The 21,427-nt window shown below is 40.6% G+C and overlaps 1 protein-coding gene across 1 annotated transcript in view; it reads left to right on the top strand.

The window, feature by feature from the left end:
- Nucleotides 1-21,427, top strand: part of LOC112144163 (WD repeat-containing protein 7) — a gene marked incomplete in the record, with an annotated part of 98,246 nt that overhangs the window by 63,336 nt on the left and 13,483 nt on the right. Inside the window, 2 exon segments of the mRNA XM_024268505.2 lie at nucleotides 5,745-5,972; nucleotides 12,804-12,990. Of these exon segments, the coding sequence (XP_024124273.1) occupies nucleotides 5,745-5,972; nucleotides 12,804-12,990 (415 nt within the window).

Here is a 21,427-nt window from a genome sequence, read left to right on the forward strand (position 1 = left end):
ATTGAATCCTTGCATCTTTTATGATTATTTTGTGGTTCAGCTAGCTTTGCATCCATTTGTCATTAGATTAATTTTTTCTTTGTTTTTTTATCTCTGATAAATAAGTTACAAATATTTCAAAGGAAAAACTAAGAAAAGTTAGAAAACGTTGGAATTAAAAGAACATTTACTATATGCATAAATACAGTAATCTGTTTGAAATATTTGTGATGTAAAATGAATGTTCTTGGTTCAAAGCGTCCTCTCAAAGGTTAGTGCTTTTCATTGTTTCAGGGCATCTCATTTGTTTCCTTCTGCCATGACACTTTCATAGCCTCTCAGTGAAAACGTGGACTCCACAGGTTGCTGCAGTCCAGCTTTCTGTCCGTCTTTTAATAGATTCCTTCCTTTATGGATAATGTCATTTCAGCCAGAAAGCCTTTTTATCCTGATCCATTTTTCGTTTTTATGAAGATTTAGCTGAGCGGAGGCGAGTGCGGAGGGGAGCTTCTCTGTTCCCCCTCTTTAGTTTATTGGGTTATGTTTGGGAGTCGGTTGGCCCAACAAATAGGATTTAGATACAATGTCATTATAATAGATCTGCTGGTTGCGAAGGAAGCAGATCGATGGGCTTCAAGAATCAATCCGTCTCTCCACACGGCAGCGAGGCAGCAGGTACACACTGACAGGAAGTGATGCGGCATGACGGCGGCCCACGGAAAAGCTCCAAAACTTCACTACAAGAATAAAAAAACCCTTTTGAACCAATGTTAGAATCCAGGCTTCAACCTTTACAGTGTGTTCAAAGCCTGTGTTGTTGGTCACAGAGCGGTGATGAGGTTGGCTTTAATACTGAACGGCATCATTTGGTTGGTAGATGAGAACATTTTACCACAGGGGTTTTCTGATTACAGCAAAGCTGTTGTAAAACATTTGGGATTCTCTTGTATTACAAACCTGTTGATGCTGGACTGTTCAACATGTTAAGTTTATTCTAGATCTATAGATCTAGTTAGCTGGTCGTATAGTCGGAACCCTTTTCTAACACTTATTCATTTATTTTAGAGTCAGAAAGTTTGAGAAAATGTTGAAGAAGAATTGTGGCATAGAGAGGGATTTAACACTGAAAGACGTGTTCATTAGTGAAGTATCAAAGAAAAATGCTGTCATTTTGCATATTTCTTCAAAACTCTTAATATTTTTAAGACGATGAGTTACAGGTCTTCTGATGACTGAGTACTGCAGCTGTGGATCCTCTGACCTCCTCGTATAGATCTACATCAGGGGCTTCAAACTTGCGGGCCATTTGTGGCCCCCAAGTCGATATTTTATGGCCCCCGCCCTAAAATGAAAGTTCAGTGTCTACTAAGCAATATCTTCTACATGTCCACTCTTCTTTGATGATAGCTTTGATGATGGCTTTGTATTTGCTATTGTCGTTGGATCTGGTCATCAGTAAAGTCTTCAGCAACAGTTGCTAGCAATGTTAGCTCCTGTCGTTTCACAGGACATGCAGAAGATACTTCTTAGTAGTTCATAGATGTGAACAAATGTTCAACAAACTTGGTCAGTCGACATAAACAATGAACGCAAAAACGTATTTTCGTCACAAATGGAACTCCGTACTGCTCAGCCTCAGCCAGACTTTGCCGTCAGTGGACCCGAGGTAAACTGAGTTTGAGAACCCTGATCCACCTGAAACTGCTTTGTGTAACCCCGGGCTGACACAGCTAGCGTCACGCTCTGATGCGAGCGCCACAATCTTCATGTAACTTTAAAAGTTGGAGAGGCAATCCCACTGCAGACAATCACGTTCGACCTCTGCTGTCTGGCGTTTGCGGCGCTGCCAATCCATCTTGTTGGGTTTGTTGGGATTTCGCCGGATGTTGCAGCTGAACTGCAGCGAATAATACCAATTACTTTGATAGCAGTAGAACAAACATTAAAAATGAAGATGATATCTTTGGATTTGATATTTTTTTAAGGTTTTGGTGAAGCTCAGAGATCATTTTAGCCCTTGTCCCATCTTATGGGGTCCAGATGACCCAAGTCACATTGACGTGTGATCCCTCCCAGGATGAAGGTGGATGGAGGTGAACAGGATTTTAGGTCTGCCATGGACACCAGTGAAGATAAAAAAAATCCCTGAAAAAAAAAGTTCACCACGCAGTTTTTGTGGGGTCCAGATGACCCCACTTTTAATGTAAACATACCTAGGATAGCACAAGGGTTAAAGCTGGCAGTTTGTTTTTTCAGAAAAGTCCTACATCCCGCTGACTTTTCCCATCTTTACTTTTATTTTCTTCAACAATCCGAACTTTTTGTGATTCTAGTTGGGAGTCTATCTCTAATTCTGTTATCTACTGGCCCAGTCTGGCCCGGGGGATGGATGCCATCTGTAATCCACTTATCAGAGGCGGCCGCTGGGCCTTCTTCCAAATGACAGCTGGCCTTTAGCAATCTCATTACAAAGAGCACCAGGATATAGTATGGAAATATGGGGGGAGGGAGCTAGTGAGCTGAAATGAAGAAGACACAGAGAGGAAGATATGAACCTCAGAACTTCTACCTCAAACTAGTTCTGCTCATTTTCTACCCACAGTCAAACCATAGATTCATGAAGCGCTTCGTGAAGCCGCACTTTCCACACAGGAAGGACGCATTTTCCTTCCTACTTACAGCCATTACACAGAGCAGCCCCCAAACAACAACAAGAACAGCACATAAACGGCTCACAAATGTATGGAGGACTTTGCAAACTACTCTGAGTGGAGCTGTTCAGGCGTCGGACAAATGGTAGAGTGGCCCGCCTCTGCATGATCCTTCAGTCTGTGTTCTGACTGCTGAAGTCAGTTCATTTCATGGCTTTAATGAGGTGAACTGGACATTAGCTGACTTAAGTGTACTTTTACTGTATGCCAAACTCCATCATGGCCGCAGACAGACTCAGATCAGGCTGTGAGCATGCAGGTAAATAGCTGCATTTAACTCTCTGACTGGAATCCATCTTAGATTTCGGTCTTCTCGGACACATTTACCCACTCAGCTGTTTTGGGATCGGATGGCCGGCCACTTTACTGAGGGGCTGCAGCGGTTCTGATGCTTCATCTGGCTCCAAACGGGAAGATAACATCTGCGTGTCGGAGGCTCTCAGGATGCAGTTCTCGCCTGTAAATGTGACGGAGATGAAGTTTTACCACCAGACCAAACTCAGGATGTTCCCACAAAAATATCCACATGGAATTATTTCTTATTATTTTTAGAGCTGTTTTAGAGATTTCTTAAACAGGAAAAGATATTTCCTAATATTTAAAGGTTAGAAAGATTCAAACGTCCCACATGAAACCGTTGTGCTATGGAGGTGGTTGTGATAAACACTACCGGTTTTTCAGACAAAAACACAAGTTTCTAAACAAATCGTGCAGCAAAAAGAGAAAATGTTTGCTTAAGGTGACGAACTGCTGCATAAGGAAAACAGGAATAGAATAAACCGATAGTAAATAAAGAAAATGAAGAGTTTCATATGCATTAATGACGATGAGCTCAGTCAGAACTCAATCCAGTGGATTTTTACAGCGCCACTTTGTCTCAAACAAAACTTTATTGCTATCATTCAAGTCTTTCCAAATATTCCTGCTCATTATGGTCCAACACGGTCCAGGATATTCCAGGAAGGCCACGTTATACTAAATGCACCATATGGGGCTATAAGTCATTAACAAATAAGTCATATTGAAAAAATAGATATAAGAGTCTTGGTAAATTAGAATATTCCATGATTTATTTTTTGAAGAACATTTACTATTTATCAGGAAGTTAGAGTTCATGCTTTTATTACGGGTTTGTATTTTATTTTTTTGTACAAAATTACAAAGTTGACTGTTGTTGAACATTTTAGTTTAGGTATTTTTTCAAATGTGTGTTTGTGAGGATATGAATGAACTCAGGATCTCTGAGGTTTGTCGTCCATCTAAAGACCTCGTCGATGATCATGTGACGATCAAAAAGGCAAATGGAGTCCCGCAGAGAGCGCTAATTTGTTTATTATTACACGGCAGCAAACTCACCCCGTCCTCCTTTGTGTGTGTGTGTCTGTGCGTGTGTGTGTGCGTTCCTGTACGATAACATTTTCAACAATAGCGTGCTCACAAATCAAGATAGTAAGAAATAGAAATTGGAGGGCGAAGGCAAAGGCGAGGTGTGTGTGGTTGCACACTCAGACACACACACTGTTTTTATGTCGTCCTTATTGAGCCTTTGATCCAAAGTGTGTAAGGAGCCCCCCGTCCTGCTGCGAGCTACACATTTAGTGCTGGCACACACTCGGGGCTGCAGCGGCTCCTGCTGAGTCCACCCTGTCACACGCGCTCTTACAAAAGAGTTTATTTTTGGTGAACACAAAGGAAGGGCACGCCCACACGCACACAAACGTTTGCACGTGAGCAGAAGCCTTCCAGAGCTCTGCGAACACAACCGTCTGTGTGTTTAAATGTGTTTGCACTGTGACTAAAGGCCTTCAGCGCCACAATGGGACGTGTGCCTGTGTGTGCGCGTGTGTGTAAGTCGTGATTAATGCTCGGACAATGGAAGTGTGCCTGCTCAGTTGTTATCAGCTCACGGGAGACTCGCATGCCTGCTGCTTTTTTTTCAACCTTCTTTCAAAAGTAAAATGAAGAGAAAGAATTGAAGCAGTAGAAAAAAAGGTTCCCCGCCTTTCCCTGCAGTGAAACATCCGATACAATCTTTAGTTATTTTAAGACTGTGGCAATATTTAGTAATTTAGCACAGAAAGATCCTTTGTCCTCTTTAAATGTTCATTAGAGGAATTTTAATGTGACTAGCCTTAGTATGACTTATATTTATCAAGTTTTATGTTACATCGATGGATTTTTTTTTTTTTTTTTTTTTTACATTTGATTCAGTTTTTTACATTTCCTTTCAAATTTTTAAGAGTTAAAGAGGCCAACTCAAGTTTTAGATTAATATGAAAAATGTGATACCTCAGATATAATTGTTTTTGTTTTTATGTAACTGTTTAGGTTTGAATTTTATTGAACATGTCAAATACAAAACACAATTGTCTAAAAAGCTCAAAGTTATGTTTTTTAAAAACAGTTAGTGTCTTGAATAAATATTCCTTTCTCAGAGTCTCTACGTGTCTTGTTTGGTAATTATAGTGTAGCGCTGATCTGGATCTAGGGCTGCCACGATTAGTCGACTAATTGACTATTAAAAAAGACGACAGCTAATGTAATAGTCAGTTAGACGTTATTTCATATTATTTGGAGTCAGAGTGTAGTAAAGTTGAAAGTTATAAGGACATTCTGATAGCTTTTTGGACTATTTTGGAATTTATTAATGTTTTTCTGCTATTTTGGAGTTTGGCTAATATTTTAGCTACATGCTAGCTGTTTTGTCTAATTTAGGATTTTTTTTTTCCATTTAACTAATATTTTAGCTGACTATCAACCTAAGTGTTTTTAGCTATTAATTTCAGCATCTTCAACGGCCGAATTCAGTTTAACACTAGCATTATCACAGGTAATACTGTATGTCTCGTTTTTAGTTAGAGTAAAGCTAATGATGATTAAAATGTGTGCTTCACATCCAGTTTTCCCATGACCCAATTAGTCGACTAATAAAAAAAAAATCATTGATTAGTCGATTAATAAAATAATCGTTTTTTGTGGCAGCACTACCTGGATCTGAAGCTTCTGCATCTCAACCCTCAAACTGAGTCCGTTTTCCTTTTGCGTTCCCTCCAGGCTGTCTGTCCAACCTCCCTCCAAACGCCAAGAAGATCTCCAACTCGTACGAGGAGCGTCGCAAACAGGCCACTGCCATCGTGCTCCTGGGGGTGATCGGGGCGGAGTTCGGTGCCGAGATCGAACCCCCGAAAGGTTCAGGAAGAGCTCGGCCCGGCGGACAGGCGCCTGAAGGCTTCGGGCCCACAAGCGGGGCGTCGTCAAACTACTCGCTGGCTAGACACACATGTAAGTACTCGTGCGTGGAAAGATTACTTAAACTAAATGAGTGGCTTTGTCCTAATTAGATTTATGGCAACAAAAGGGTCAGAAAATGTGCCGCGTCTGAATACTTTGCATTTTTTTCAGTGAGTGCTCAAACTTTAGGTTTCATTATCTGGTAAATAATTCTTACTCATAATCTAAAGATGTTTAAAATGTAACTTTAAATGAGGAAAAGCATGAAGACATTTGTAGAGTTTGATGCTGTAATCTACCGTGTAGATGAAGTGTTGAGCTGAATGTTAACAGAATTCTGAGGATTTCTTGTAATCCTTGGGTGAGAGTGAACTCTATCCTGACAGAAAAAGACCAAAAACAGATGACAAATCCATAAAAACAACAAACCAAATCTTACCACTTCTACTTCTACGTAATTCATCACTCAAATGATCATTTTAGTGGACGTGATCATGTGACTTCAGTATCTCCTCGCTCATGCTCAACCTCTTTTGAGTGATCAGGCCTGTCCACCGCCGTAAAAAGGTTCAGCGGTTCGTGTTCTGCTCCTGAATCAGGCTTTCTCCAAACTTACAACTGCCAGAGTAGAAAGTTCAGTGCTGGATTAGAGCAGAGGAAAGTAAAAGAATTGATTTTCCCCCTCAAGCTCAACATCTTAAGGAGCTTGGTGGTGATTTGGTCACACACCCGGAGTCCGGCCACTGCCGCGCTGCGCCTGCAGCAGCGGACCCCGGTGGGCATCAGACCTGCACTAAGCAGGCCCGTTCTTCCATCCCACTGCCTGCAAGCTGTGATTGGCTGCCTCTGGGGGTCGTCCGCCCAAAGACAGAACCTGTGCTCCCACTGATAGGCTCTGGAGCGTGATGCCTCCCAGCTGGACGTGTGCACAGCAGTCCCCTCACCTGTGTGGATCATCAGACACACAGACGCTCAGAGTCCTGATCAGTTCATGAAACACCTGCTGGCTCCACACGCGTTAGCAGAGTTTCATATTTAAAGAGGGAAACTTTCAAGCACTTTCAGTAAAAACAGAAGAGGTGAGGATGCTTCACTCACACCAGGTTTGTGTCGTGCATACGGAGCTGGACTCATCGCTGGCTCATACCCTGATTGGTCAAAGTCCAGCTGGATTCACTTTTAGTGGCTGCACATTGTGTATGTAGAGCCTGAAAATGAGCTTAAAATTCCCCCTATGACTATATTTTTAATTTAAAGAAAGTCCCCAGTAGTGTTTTAATTCTGATTATGAAGTTTTTAACCAAAATCCCACAACCTAAATGTCTTATAAGGACATTTTTCATGTTGATCTGAAGCCTCTGTTTCCAAAATCTCCTCTGAGGGGGCTAACATCAAAAAGCTCTTTCATTGATTTACAATCCTTTCCAACTGCGGTCAAATGAGCCGCCGTTCACATTTCCGTGGTCACATCAAGAAGCTCCGTGGAGTCTGGTGGAGATTTTCCAGCGTTCTCAGTCCTGCTACCGTAAGTATTGGATGAAACTCACACCAAAAATCCAGTGATGCTGATTTGACCACAGAAATGTGAACGGCGGCTCATTTGACTGCAGTCAATGTGAAGATACCATCTTCTCTTCTCCAGAACCTGAACTAGACACTAGGAACAGATGAGGGTTTAGTGCATGTGCAGCAGAGCTGTTGATGGAAAGAAGATCATTCATTCAAACAGAGTCTGTCCAAGACAGTTTGGTTGATTTAAAAGGAGAAATACTCGGAAATGGAAAAACAAAATGATTTCTTATTACATTTGTTCTCTTTCAGAAGAAAAATGACACACAGACATGTTAGAAACTCTAAAATCAGGATTATCATCGGAGGGGGACTTTAAAAACTTGCATAGCAATACGTAGAGTTTGTAACGCAGGAACCTGAGACATGATTGTACACTGGGTTATCTAGACTTTTCATTGAGCCTGGTGTGAACATAACATATCCATTAAATTCATCTCGTCTTGTAGTTGAGTCATAGCAGCTGGACTCCACGTTTGCTGGATGGCAACACGTTTCACCGAAGGAGATATCAAGTCCAGTTGCTATGACTCAACCTCAGGATGTCACCTGGATGAATGAGAACCTTCACTACCATGAAAGCATCTTGACTCTTGTTTAAACATTTTGTGTTTAGCCACAAAGAAGGTAAGCATGTCTAGAAACTTCTCCATTGGTGAAAAGATGTTAGGGTCTTCTCAGGTTTAAAGGTTGAAGATGTGAGCTCTGCCTCGATGACGCCTTCATCATAATTCATACTTGTTTTGTCTTTTTCTGATCCAGTTATCATGACCTTTATTATTTTAAATGCCACCTGATGCCCTCGGAGCTTTTAAAAGCGAAGGGTAATGAATGAGGAGAAATGTTCGGTTCTTACCCCTTCCCTCTTTTCCTCCTGCCCTTCTGTTTCCTCACTTTGTCTGCACTCATTCAGTTAGTTGTTTTTCTGGCTGCTTCACCCCACCACCCCCTGCCTCCACGCTCCGTTATGAAATTGAAAGATTGATCGCTGTTCTTGGCATCCAGCACCGTGTGATGAATGAGAGCTGTCCATTCAGTCAGATCCAGGTACAGTATATACAGCGGAGCGCAGATTGGTGTGAGGGGGTGTTGACGGGGGGTGGAGGGGGAGGGGATTGTAGGGATGGAAGGATGATGACAGACGGAGGGTGAAACGGCGTCGGGCAGGAGAAGTGACAAAGTGTTGATCAGAGTTGGGTCTCTGGACGCCAGCGTTCGCAGGTAAATGTCAAAGCAGTCCGCGCTGCGGCTGAAGCCCATCCACTGCACACTGGCATTTTCAAACATTCATGAGAGCTAATTGGAAATTGAGTTGTGTTTGTACTAACACGGGTCGACAGGAATACACTTGTAAAGGTAACTGCATGCCAGGCCTGTTTTTGAAATGGTTAATCATTGCTTTTGGATTTGAACCCCAAAATAATCACAACTGCTTGACTTGTGCGTGCTTTACAGGACAGTGGGCAAACCCTCTGCAGTTCAATGATTGAAAACGAGTTGGTCCTTTCAATAAGCCAAAATGCCCTTTTCCCCGGGTAGGTGTGTGCAAATTTAGCTGAGATTTTAAGTAAAAGATTAAAGATTCAGATAAAAGTAATCTGGTTCTTGTAGTCCAGGAATGCTGCAGGATGGTATAATTTCACCACTAATAATAAAGTCCTGCTTTGATATTCAACATATTCTTATCTGTTTTTTTATATAGCTTTGGTTCATTTTTAGTAAAAATCAAATAAAAAACAAAATTCTAAAATAACTTGATGAAAGCCCTGCGACAGACTGGCGACCTGTCCAGGGTGTACCCCGCCTTCGCCCTTCAGTAGCCGGGATAGGCTCCGGCACCCCCGCGACCCCGAAAGGGAAGAAGCGGTCTGGAGAATGAATGAATGAACTTGATGAAATTCATTACTCTAATTCTGATGAAAACAGCATAAACCTGAACTGTTTTACTGTCTGCTTGAACGTTATGTTGAAGGGACTGTCATTAATCCGGTTCTCTTTGTCATTTCCAGAGCAGGTGTTTACTGAGGGATTTCACAAATGCAGGTTTTAGGATAACATGTTCCGTAGATGAAAAATGGTTCATTACGTTTCGTCTTGGTCTCACTGGAACCTTTCAAAACCTTTTCTTGAACCCCCCCCCTCTGCAGCCAGTCTGATCCAGCTCTCATCCACTAACCAAGTCCACATCATTGATTTACCTTCACCTCTAATTTCAGCTGAAAAGCGGGCAGAAATAGAGAAAGAGAGCAGGTGGGGCAAGCGAGCACAAAGCCAGTTAGCGTTTGTTTCGGCCCGCTAAATTTTAAACCTCACTAATCTGTCATTATTTCACAGCCCTTGCTCTTTCCTCCTCCCCTCTCCTCCTCTGCCTCCGCTCTAATCACCCTTTGTGTGTTAATGTGACGTGTTTACTGCACTAACTAACACCTCATTACGGTCAAGTGATGCTTTGTCAATAGCTATTGGTTCATTTGGAGGCAGGCCTGCCTTTAAACAAAGATGTCCACAGTGAAAAATGGATCAGACTCTGGCGCTTTCACTTCCTGCTCACTGGTTACAGAGAAGAGACTGAAGCTCAGTCTGTCCCATCACACTGCAGACTGTTAGACATTCTGCACTGACTGGTGTTTGCAGAAAATTTACAAAAAACAGAAATCCTTTCTAAACTCAAGTCTACAGATGTAGACACACAAAAGTCAATATTGCTGTGTTTGAACATGTATGCCGAAGAGTCTAAATGAAAAACATTCAGCTGGACTTCTATTGCTCATCTGTGAGAGGCGGAGAATTCAAAGTCAATCTAAATCAAGTCATGTCTGTCTATTTTGCATGGACTGGTATTAGCATTAAACAACATTTATGATTTTTGCTGAAAGCCTGCATGAAGTCTAGCTATGAAATGTTTACACAAAACTAATTTAAGAGCAAGTCAGACCAGTAACTAAAAAAGATGCATTACCTGTGGTAATGCTAGTGTGAATGCTTTTTGGTGGATGTGGTTGCTGAAGATGCTGAAGCTTTTTGCTGAAAATGTTGATGCAATTTACTTTATTTGCTATAAATGCAAAAGCTACTGAAAAAATGTTACATTTGCTAAAAGACTGGAAATGTTGTTAAAGATCTATGAAAGAGTGCTGAGGTTGACCTACATTTCTGAAAAATTTGTAGTAAAATTGCTTAAAAACCCCTAATACATGTCAATTTGTACAAAAACAAACACGTTGCTTAAATAGTAGCTAAACTCCAAAACTGACTAAAATTCCTCAGTAAATTAAATTAGTCAAAAACATTAGCATGTTGCTAAAACATTAGCTAAATTAGCATAAAAAACTCAGTCTATGCTAAATTAGCTAGAAATGTTAGTATGTTGCTAAAATATTAAGTAAACTCAAATTGTTTTTAAAACTACTATAAAAGATAAAAAAAAAATAACTCTGAATATATTTAAAGGCTTGTTGATAATCTACTTAAAATGTTGAAATTTGAAGAATTGCTCATTTATTTCCTACGGTACATATGTTGTTCAATATTTTAAAAACTTTAAAGTTTCTAAATACCAAAGGTACTGCAGTAATGTCCTGACCAAACTGAATGTTTTCATACCAAGATTGCTGAAAACACTGACGGTGTGATTGAGTTTTTAACGTGCTGAAAAACGTTCAGAAAGGAGCAGGAGAATCACTTGGTGTGAATGCTTACTAAGCAATCACACAATTAGAGGATGTGAAAAAAATGTCGGTGAGTTCCTTCATTCTCCAAACTCGGCATGAATGGACGTATGGTCTGGGCCCTCTGTGTTTTTGATGTTCCGGGTGACCCCAACTCGTCATTTTCTAACATGGTGCCTGTTCCTATTAGGCCAGAGGTCCTGAACCCCCCAGCCGCAGATTGGTTCTGGTCCGAGGGCCACTTGGTATCGAACCTCAGACAGTGAGAAAAATACATACACGAAGTTCTAGAAATGATTCTGAAGGAAGTTTTATTTTGGAAATCTACCGGATTCAGTTCACCATATCCACCTGTGTTGGCGTGTCGCGTGCACTGACATGTGGACATATCTAGAGATGTTGGTGGAGGAACATGAGGGACTTTAGCTCGCGCTGGTCTTTGTTGGGAGGAAGTTTTCTGCTTTGTCTCTACAACACATCGACACACCGGATCTGCACCTCTGATCTCTTTGCAGCAGCAGCTGATGCAGCCAACAGCAAGACTCCGTCTGTGTGCTCTGCTCCGTCAACCATAACGGTGCAGCACAATGATGCTAACATAGTTAGCGCTCTGTCAGTGCTGGCATATAATGATACTAAACAATGATAACACAGTTAGCCTCCAGCTATATCTGTGTGAGACACATAGGTAGGGTGTGTGGGTGTGTGTGTGTGGGGGTGTGCGTGTGTGTGTGTGCAGAAAGCAGTCAGTATTGGGGGAGGGATGCCATTTAAGGCAGGCTGATGATGAAATGCCAGGAGATCCAGGTGATGAGATTAGCTGTGTGTCTCTGGAGGAGTGAGGACCTTTAGAGTCACCACAGGATTATAACTAAAGTAAATGATCAGTTTTATATTGTTTGCTTCTTTATATTATTGCTTTTTGCATTTGGAAGGAAAGCACAGCAGGCCGTATTGATTAACTGAGGAACTCAGACAATGGAAGAAGGGAAAAACACAGCACAAGGATCAAAATGAGAGAATTGGTTCCAAATAAAAACAGTGATATGCATTTTTAATCTTCACGTTTTCCCTCAGCTTGATTGTAGCAGAGGATCTGCTAAAAGCTGAGCGTCTGCGACAGGCAGCTGTGAGGAAGGTGGGGAGGTTCAGGGAGTGTCTTTGGGGAAGAGGAGTGTTATTGAGAGATGGGGGATATTTTCTGGAGTCTTAATGGTCAGTCTGTCCCTGCAGAGACTGGCTCAAATGTCAGGTCAGCTATGAGATGACCTCCATCCCGTTTGCTGTCTTTATCTTCTGTGTGAGTGTCTGTGCTTGTGTGCCGTTTTTTGGGTCTAAATTAGTTTTCTTTCTTAACATTCCAGATGGAAATTTTTCGTTTTAATGTGTTGTGAGGATGGGTGTGGCTCAGACTGTTCCTCAGTGTGAAATCACTGATCTACTGTGGTTTGTTTCATAAAAAATAAGTTTTATTAATGTTGATTAAAATCTAAAGAACAGACAGTCAGAAGCTGTAATCTTCTAAACTGACCATGCTTGGATGCTCCTGTAGAGAGAATCTCATTTGTAGTTATTATGAAATTATTGAATGTGCTAGTATCTTTCATAAATGTAGTATTAAGCTATCTGGTTTTAATGTGTACAGGTAAGGCGCTGACCTTCCTGCTGCTCCAGCCCCCCAGCCCCAAGCTACCTGCCCACAGCACCATCCGCCGCACTGCCATCGATCTGATTGGTCGAGGTTTCACCGTCTGGGAGCCGTACATGGACGTGTCAGCGGTGCTCATGGGACTGCTGGAGCTGTGCGCCGATGCTGAGAAGCAGCTGGGGAAGTGAGTTCACACACTGGCTTAGGGGGAATCTGGATCAGATGCATCACATTAATACAGGATTTCAAATGTCAGTGACTCCTCACCTGAACATGCAAAAATCCACAGACTCAAATCAGCTGAACCCCTCCCTCTGATATTTGCTGTTTAGAGACTTCCTATTGGTTCTTCATGCTAGAGGTTTTAAGGTGTACTCAGACTGGACACATGTGATTCACTTAAAGTGAACCAGAGTTCGATTCCCCCAATAATCCGCACCACTTATTCAGTCTGAATAAACCCAAGCTGAGCCTGGTCCAGGACCAGGAACGGCTCTTCGTTCATCTCCAATCAGACTGAGCTTCGGTTCACTCTGAGTTTTTCTCAGTCTGAATATGCTTTGTGCTCGGAGTGGAATAGTGGACCAAAACAGCCACCATTGCTGGAATGGGATACAAACAGAGTGCCACAGACAAAAGTGAATCAATGATGAGACACACAAACTCATTGATATGTGTTCAGATGAATGCAGGCTCATTAAAGAACTTTTAACCAGATACACGTAGCTTCTAACACTGTTCTACCATCAATCTATATTCTGTTAACACTCCTCAGTGTACCTTCATAGCAAACGTCTCCTCAGAAACCGCTTACAGCGTGCCTCCACTGTAGTAAAGGAGCAGTAAAAACTAGGCTGGGTTGATAAAATCGATTAATCGATTTGAATCGATTCATAAAGATATAAATCGATTTAGCACCTAAAGCTAAAGTCCGTTAGCTTGATGCTGATGTTTAATGGAATTTCCCATAGGACAGCTAATGCTAACGCTCGGTCGACCTAAACATACATTGATGACTAAATGATCATCTATATAAACTCACAGACATGAATTTACAAACTATTTTAGGGAAATAATTTTTACAGTAACCATTTATGGTCCAAAACATGTTTTTTCCTCGTACTGTTTATTCCTCTGAAATAAGGTGTACTTCTACAGCCCCATCGCCACCTAGTGTCCAAACAGAAACGTCCTGCAGGAGAAGCAGAACAATGTTTCCAATGTTAATGATCTGAACATTTTAGAACTTCTCCTTTAGAGAATCCATGTAACACTGGATGATATTAACAATCTCATTATTTCACTGATACATTTACAGTATGTGAACTGGATCAGATTAATATAAATATATTCAAATCATTCAGTAGATTATTAATGTATTTATAAACAAATGTATTTAAATGGGTAAACTCAAAATTTCACTGAATCGAAAAAAATCAGAATCGAATTTAGTCAGGCTTTTGCCAATCAAATCATTTCTGGAAATTCTAATCGATACCCAGCCCCTGGTTTTGTTTTCAAGCTTTGGTCAGAAACAGAAATGTCTGGTTTACAGTAGTGTACAGACTAAATGCAAGAATCTGGACTTGATCGGGACCAAAGAAAGTGGACTTGGTCCAGACCAACAAACTTTTCCACTCTTAGAGAATGACTTTGGGAACTTCTTGCACTGCAGAACTTGAATCCAACTTTAAAAACAAACTCTGACTGATCAGTTCTTGGCTTTTAAGATCCTGCGTTTGATTAGTGTGTTTGTTTGCTGAAATGCTTAGTCCTCCGTCTCAGATTGCAGAGCACAGACAGAACCCCCTTGGAGAAGCTCATGTATGAACACACACTTACAATGCAGCATCATGGAGCTGACACAGTGAGTTATGGAAGGCGGGCTGTAATTGTGTTTCAGGGCATTATGATGATGCAGTGATGTCTGTCTTGGTCTGATGTGAGACTCTCGTCTGTGCTCATGCAGCCTTCATACAGATTTTTCAAAGATGTCACTTTAACAGTGATGCCTGAAGCCGGCCTTCCATCGAGGTTCTTGATTGAATGTAAAATATACAAATAAGTCTTTGCTTAACTAAGGTGAAAGCACTGAAACAAACCATATCTACCAAAATAATTCCAGTCTGAACAAAGCATTCTTTGGGTTGTTGAACATCCTTGTCACAGTTCAGAGTTAGACTAGGTTCTGTTCTTTTAGACGATGTTCATCCTTTACCGTTCGGACTGGAGATACTGGAACGGACGAACTGAGATGCTGTAGAGCTGGATGGAGTTCAAGGTCCTGGGACCTCGTCAGTGAGGGGATAGGGACTAGACCAGGAATGAGATTCTTAGAGGGACAACACTGTTTGGAGACAAAGTGAACCCGTGCTTAGATGGTCATTCATTAAGGACACTAACCCCCTCTGTGACCCCAAATCTTTGAAACTGCCTCAGCCTGCTGTTGGTTCCACAGCAGTTCCCTGCTTTAGTGAAAACAAAATAACTGAATCCACTTTCTAATGCACTGGAGCAACTTCACTTGTAAAGGTTTAGCTGCTTCAGCAGCATGTACATGTGTGCTACAAAGAACATCATGTGTGTCATCCTTCCTGCTGAAATGTAACTGGCCAATATGACGTGATCCAATTAAGACTGAAACTCAAGCTGGGTCAGTCAGACTAAATGAGTATAGATATGTCTGCTGCAGCTGCTGTGTGTTTGTGTTGGAGGAGAACAAAAATGTATTTGAACACACTATTATTACAATAGAAAGAATAGCATGTTCAAATTGTCAGATGTTGGACTAAATCAAAAGTTCACACTTTAAAAGTCAAAGCTTTATTACATTACAGAACTGTTGTAAATGTTTCCAGTTCAGGATTGATTACTCATTTTTTTTCTGGATAGCCTCATATTTTCCTTCATTTTTGTAATTTGATAAAGTCTGCTTTATTGACACAGTTTTCACAACGACAGTTTTCACACTATAAAAACAAGGAGCCAGTGGTAGGACATCTTCTCTGTGGAGCCTCTGATCTTAATGGAACAAAAGCTCCTTGCAAAAAAAAAAAAAAAATCATAAAAGTTGAACCTCAGCACATTTAATGCAAGAAAAACACCATTAATGAATTAATGTCTAACACAAACGGTATTTTTATAATGTGAATATTCTGGATATCACAAATATCACACTTGGTATTGAAAAATCAAATTAAAATGAAAAATAACTTGTAAATTAACAAGTCCACATATCAATTTGACTTTAAAATAAGTTCAATTATTTAGGCAAAAGGCATCTTTCAAATAGTTTTAGCTTTTCTAATTTTGTTACTTAAATATTCTTCTTTGTTCTATTTTTATCCATTTTCACATGAATTCCATTTTTTAAGAAAATTAATTAGTTTTGCATAGAAATGAAAAAGGAAACTAAAGTAATGGAGTTCTCTTGGAATATAAATAGACATGATTCAGTATTTTGGCAGTAATTTTTAGCCAGTAAAGAATCAAGTACAAACTGCAGTTTTTGGCTGATTTTTGCTTTATTTGTGAATTATTTCATTTTACAAACTCAGGTTTGCATAATAATCCCCAATGGTTTCCTTTGAGGATGTATTGAGAGCTCATGCAGTCATGCAGACTGAAAACCTCTGTGGCTTCAGCAAAATGGAAACATTTCCCTCAACACTCACTTTGAATAATCTCAGGTAAATGAGAGTTTGACCAGTCGTGTTTTAAGGAGTCCTTCTCCAGTTCCAGCCCCGGTTCAAGTGGCTTTCAACTGCTAAATCAAGCAGTCCTCTAAGAAGAAGAACAGATGCAGAAATGCTGGATCTGAAACCCTCCGTGGATTGTCAGGTTGATGTGATGCTTCACAGTCCGGAGGCCTGATTCCTGCCAGAGCTCACAGCTCAGCTTCATGAATAACTGATAATTGGACGTCTGCAGATGTGTGCTGCTGCTTCCAGGGCTGTTTAAAGAGCACGAGGACTGATGAATGAGATACCCGGTAATCAGATCAATGCATTACAACACACACAAAGAGAATTTATTAACCAGTACACATGCTGTCACTCTAATAAAGTGCCTCAGTTTCCCTTCACTCACTGAGTTTACTCTGTTGAAAGCGTGTATGCAAAGTTAAATCCATTATTGTCTAAGAAGAAGTGTGCGACAAACACACACCTACACACACACACACACACATGCAGAGGATGCATATGTAGCCTAACTGTTGCATTTATCTCTTTGTCTGTCATGAACCCACCAGCTGTTTGTATGCTCCAACTGAACTGTGTGCTAGTTCAGGGTAACCGTAAAACCAAACACACATTCAAAACCTGCAGGAAAATGAACTTTAGAGAAGATTGTTTTATTAAAGTCCAGCCTGCACCAACATCAGACTGAGATCCAAAATCATACAAACGTTTAGAACAGAAACGTGTATCTCATGGATTCATTTAAAACAAATAAAAATACTTTACCATGTGCTTGATCATGTTTAATGTCTCTATAAAACAATACAATATTAGCTAAAGCAAAGAATACCAGAATATATTTATATTTGTCCATCTGCTATTCAATTGAAATGGTTTGACTTCCCCACAGAGATAAATGTTGTCAAATTACAAATTTGAGTTGTGGATAAAATATGGCCTGTTCTCCCCACAGAGATAACTACAAGTGTTTTTTGCCTCTGCGTGGCTGTAACTCTTGCATTTATCCTGTTGCAGACATTGTGTCATGCAGAGATGGTCTCAGTTCACCATTGGTAGGAAAAGCAGCAGTTCACCTCACAAGTGGAGAAAAAGTTTTAGATGGTCCGTATTGATTCTTGCTCTTCTGAACAGACATTAAGATTTAAGTTCATCAAAAAGGGGTACATCTGGATTGACCACTGTTAGCCAGCCACAATGTTATTAATGAAACAGTCAAAAATATGACCAATAATTGTTGAGCCACCTTTATACCTTTGAGTCCCCATTGGTCAGTACTTTTGTCTTAGAACAGTTACTGATCAGTTCCAAGTCATCTTTCATCAGTTGAATGGTTGGTCCTCTTCATAACTGATTAGAGCATTAGAGCACTTGATCAGTCACAGTGCATAGACCTAAACCCCAGCAAATGAGCTGCAGCAACCTCCCAGACACCTGCTTGTAGAGCTGATATCATGATCATGCAATATTAACTGTACAATAGTCCTGGAATAACAGTCTGTGAGGGCTCAGCTGGGACTGTCTGTGGTAGATGATGAGTTGTTTTCAGGAACTGTCTGTCTGTCCTGATGGCAACCATTAACGCATACACTTTAGTACTACTTATTAACAGTTTGGTCTGTGACCAACTGTAGAAGTTTGAAAGTTACCTAGTGATATAGTGGAGCTTCTTCTCTTAGGTTCACGTGTTCGTATCTGCATTCCTTCTGTTAGTGAAATGGAGAGAACAGTCCCTCTGTCAATAACATGTTCTCTCTGCTGCTGTTTCTGAGGTAGATGTTACAAGACACATTGTTACTGCGCTGAGTGAAGTGAAAATGAAGTGTTTTGAAATGAAATCTGTTCCATGAATCCATCCATCTTCCATTTCTAATTAATCGGTCAAGGTTTGCTGGAGCCTATCCCAGCTCCTTCAGAGTGAAAGGCAAGGTTTGCATTTGTGGTGAGACTAGTCACCAGCTTAAACACAATAGTTTCTACAGTACATTATCTAACCTTAGTCATCTGTCCATCACTACCCACCACTGTTTCAGGACTGTCATGTTAGCAGCAATCAACAGAAATATCTGGATCCATATCCACACATTTACCTGTTTGGAACCTTTTAGACCAGCCAGCAGATGGCTGTTTCATCCAGGTCCATTTCAGGTCCCATCAGGAAACCGTCCTTATCAAACACTCACATCACCTCAGTTGACTTGTTTGGATTGAAATAGTTGACACATAACCCTTCCAGATGCTCCAAACAAGCTGCTTCCTCATCTACCCAGTGAGTACCTTTACCTGAATGAAAAACTGCTCATCACTTTCCTATGTTTGATAGTGAATCAGCTTCCAGTCAGCTGTGTCTGTGCTAATGCAACAATAGGACAAAGTAGAAAATGAATCACCTGTGATAATGTTAGTGTGAATGCTTTTTGCTGAAAGTAGTCGCTGAAAAGGCTGAATCTTTTTGCTGAAAATGGTGATGCAATTTACTTTAATTGCTGAAGGGATTTACTGAAAATGCAAAAGCTATTTACAAAATGTTAAATGTGCTAAAAGACTGGAAATTTTGTTATAGAACTATGAGAGAGCGCTGAAGATAACCTACATTTCTGAAAAATTTGTAGTAAAATTGCTTAAAAATTCTTAATACATCTGAATTTTGCAAAAACATGTAGTATGTTACCTAAATATGAGCTAAACTCCAAATTAGCCTAAAATTCCTCAGTAAACTAAATTAGCCAAAAATGTTAACATGTTGCTAAAGTAGAAGCTAAACTCTAAATTAGCCTAAAAGAACCTCAGTAGATAAAGTAGCCAAACTTGTTAGCATGATGCTAAAATATTAGCTTAACTTCATATTAGCATAAAGAACCTCAGTAGATGCCAAATTACCCAAAAAAGCTAGGTATAAATAGGTAAAAAATATTCAGTAAACTAGGTATAAAATATTAGCTAAACTTCAATTTTTTTAAATTACTATAAAGATGAAAACATAGCCCATTCATTTATTTAAAGGCTTGTTGCTAATCTAATTAAAAATAATGAATATGAAGACTTTCTCATTCATTTCCAATGAGGCATATTTTGCTCAATATTTCAAAAACTGTAAAGTTTATAAATATGAAAAATACAAGCAGTAATGCCCTTAACGAGCTCAACATTTTGATACCCATACTGCTGAAATATCTGAAAGTGTGATTGAGTTTTTATGAGCTGACAAACATACAGAAAGGAGAATCACTGTAGTGTGAATGTTTACTAAACATTCACACCATAAACTCACAGATTTCTGTTCATCTCTGTGGTCTCAATTGAAACTTAAGTTGTTTCTGGTCATTAACTTATACAGATGTTGTACAAAGAGATTGTCAGGACACCAGGCGCTCTGCATCAGCACCACAGCACACCAGGTGTTTGGAATCCAGACTCCTGACAGCAAGCTCATCCGATGCTGCCTGACAGATTCATGAATGGAAATGTTCTACATATGCAGATGGGATAATGTGGTTACTGGGGTGAGAGCAGGATGAACTAATACTTGTATCGTTGTGTTTGGTTGGATAGTCAAATCCAGAGAAGGCTCCAGCTTCGTTTACAGGTTTTCAGCCTCTTCCAACAGAGGACTGAGCTTCTCATGCATCTGCTGCCTGTGAAAGAAGTGCTGCACAGCAGCCAGTAAGCCACTTCGGTCAATAAATCAGTCGGTAAGCCTGCCGGCAAACCAACCCCATCTACACCCCACTGAGAGAACCAATCAGAAAGTCAGTCAGTCCCCAAACAGTCAGCCAAGCGTACACACGCAGTCTTAGCATCTTCCAGCAGCAGCAGCTCGCATCATGTGACAGAGGTTATTCACTCCTCCCACACACTCACAAATCAATACCGCGCGGCCCTCGCTGTGTCCGCCTGTGTGTGACTGTATTGACTGGATAATGTCAGCGTGCTATTGGCTGTGAATGCAGTCGTGTTCCCAGCTTCACACATACTGAACCTTGAGCTGCCAGCTCCACCAAAAGCCTAGAAAATTCATCACAATTCCAGCTTCACAGGCTGAACTCAGTTCTTTTTCATTCTTCAAAAATGCCTTCCACACAGCTTAATAGGTTTAAGTTTTTTCATCATTTTGGGGGTTTTCTGCATACTCAGCAAACAATTCTATTATTGCAACGTCCCTGCACTGACTCTCTGACCTTTAAACAGGCATTCAAACCCCTAATGAGAGTGGTGTGTGTGTGTGTTGTTCTGGATTCTAATGATAGTACAGATGATTTCATTAAATGTTCTAAATGTTGGTCATTAACTTCAGCAGGTTTCTGTACAATTAACTCCACGCGTTCCTGCTGCATTTTATCAAGGCGGTGACTGTTTCCAATTACAGCCACCTTTCCAAATGAAATTAAACATTTCAGTATTGCTGATATATTGCCGGTCTATTACCAGTATTAATTAGAGGATCTGTGGCTGTGATGTGTAATAGGAAGAGATGAATGGTGCAGCCTGGCCGTCCGTCCACCCATCACGCGTCTCGCTCTCCCCAGTCATTTGTTAACAGGGTGGCCTTGCTTGGCCTCCTCCTTCCTCCTCTCCTCTCCCTCACACACACACACTGAGGAGTGTGTGGCCAGCTGTTAGGTTGTGTGTGTTTCCAGTTCCTGTTGCATTGTGGGAGTCTATTATGCTGTCGCCTGCTGAAAGGATCCCATTGACTCGGCCTTGACATTATAAGCTGCTCACTAATCTCTTCACTCCATATATTCGTAAGACTCAATCTCTGCTTCGTTTCTCTGACTTTTTTCCTTGTGTCTTTTGGTTTAGTTTACCAAAATTTAACTTGTGCTCATTTTGTAGTTAATTTGAGCAAAAACCGCCAGATATACTAGGAAAAGAGGTTTATAACAACAAATGTCTGGATCAATAAACATTTTTTTTAGAACT

Source organism: Oryzias melastigma, linkage group LG12, assembly GCF_002922805.2.
Source record: "Oryzias melastigma strain HK-1 linkage group LG12, ASM292280v2, whole genome shotgun sequence".
Lineage (NCBI taxonomy): Eukaryota > Metazoa > Chordata > Actinopteri > Beloniformes > Adrianichthyidae > Oryzias > Oryzias melastigma.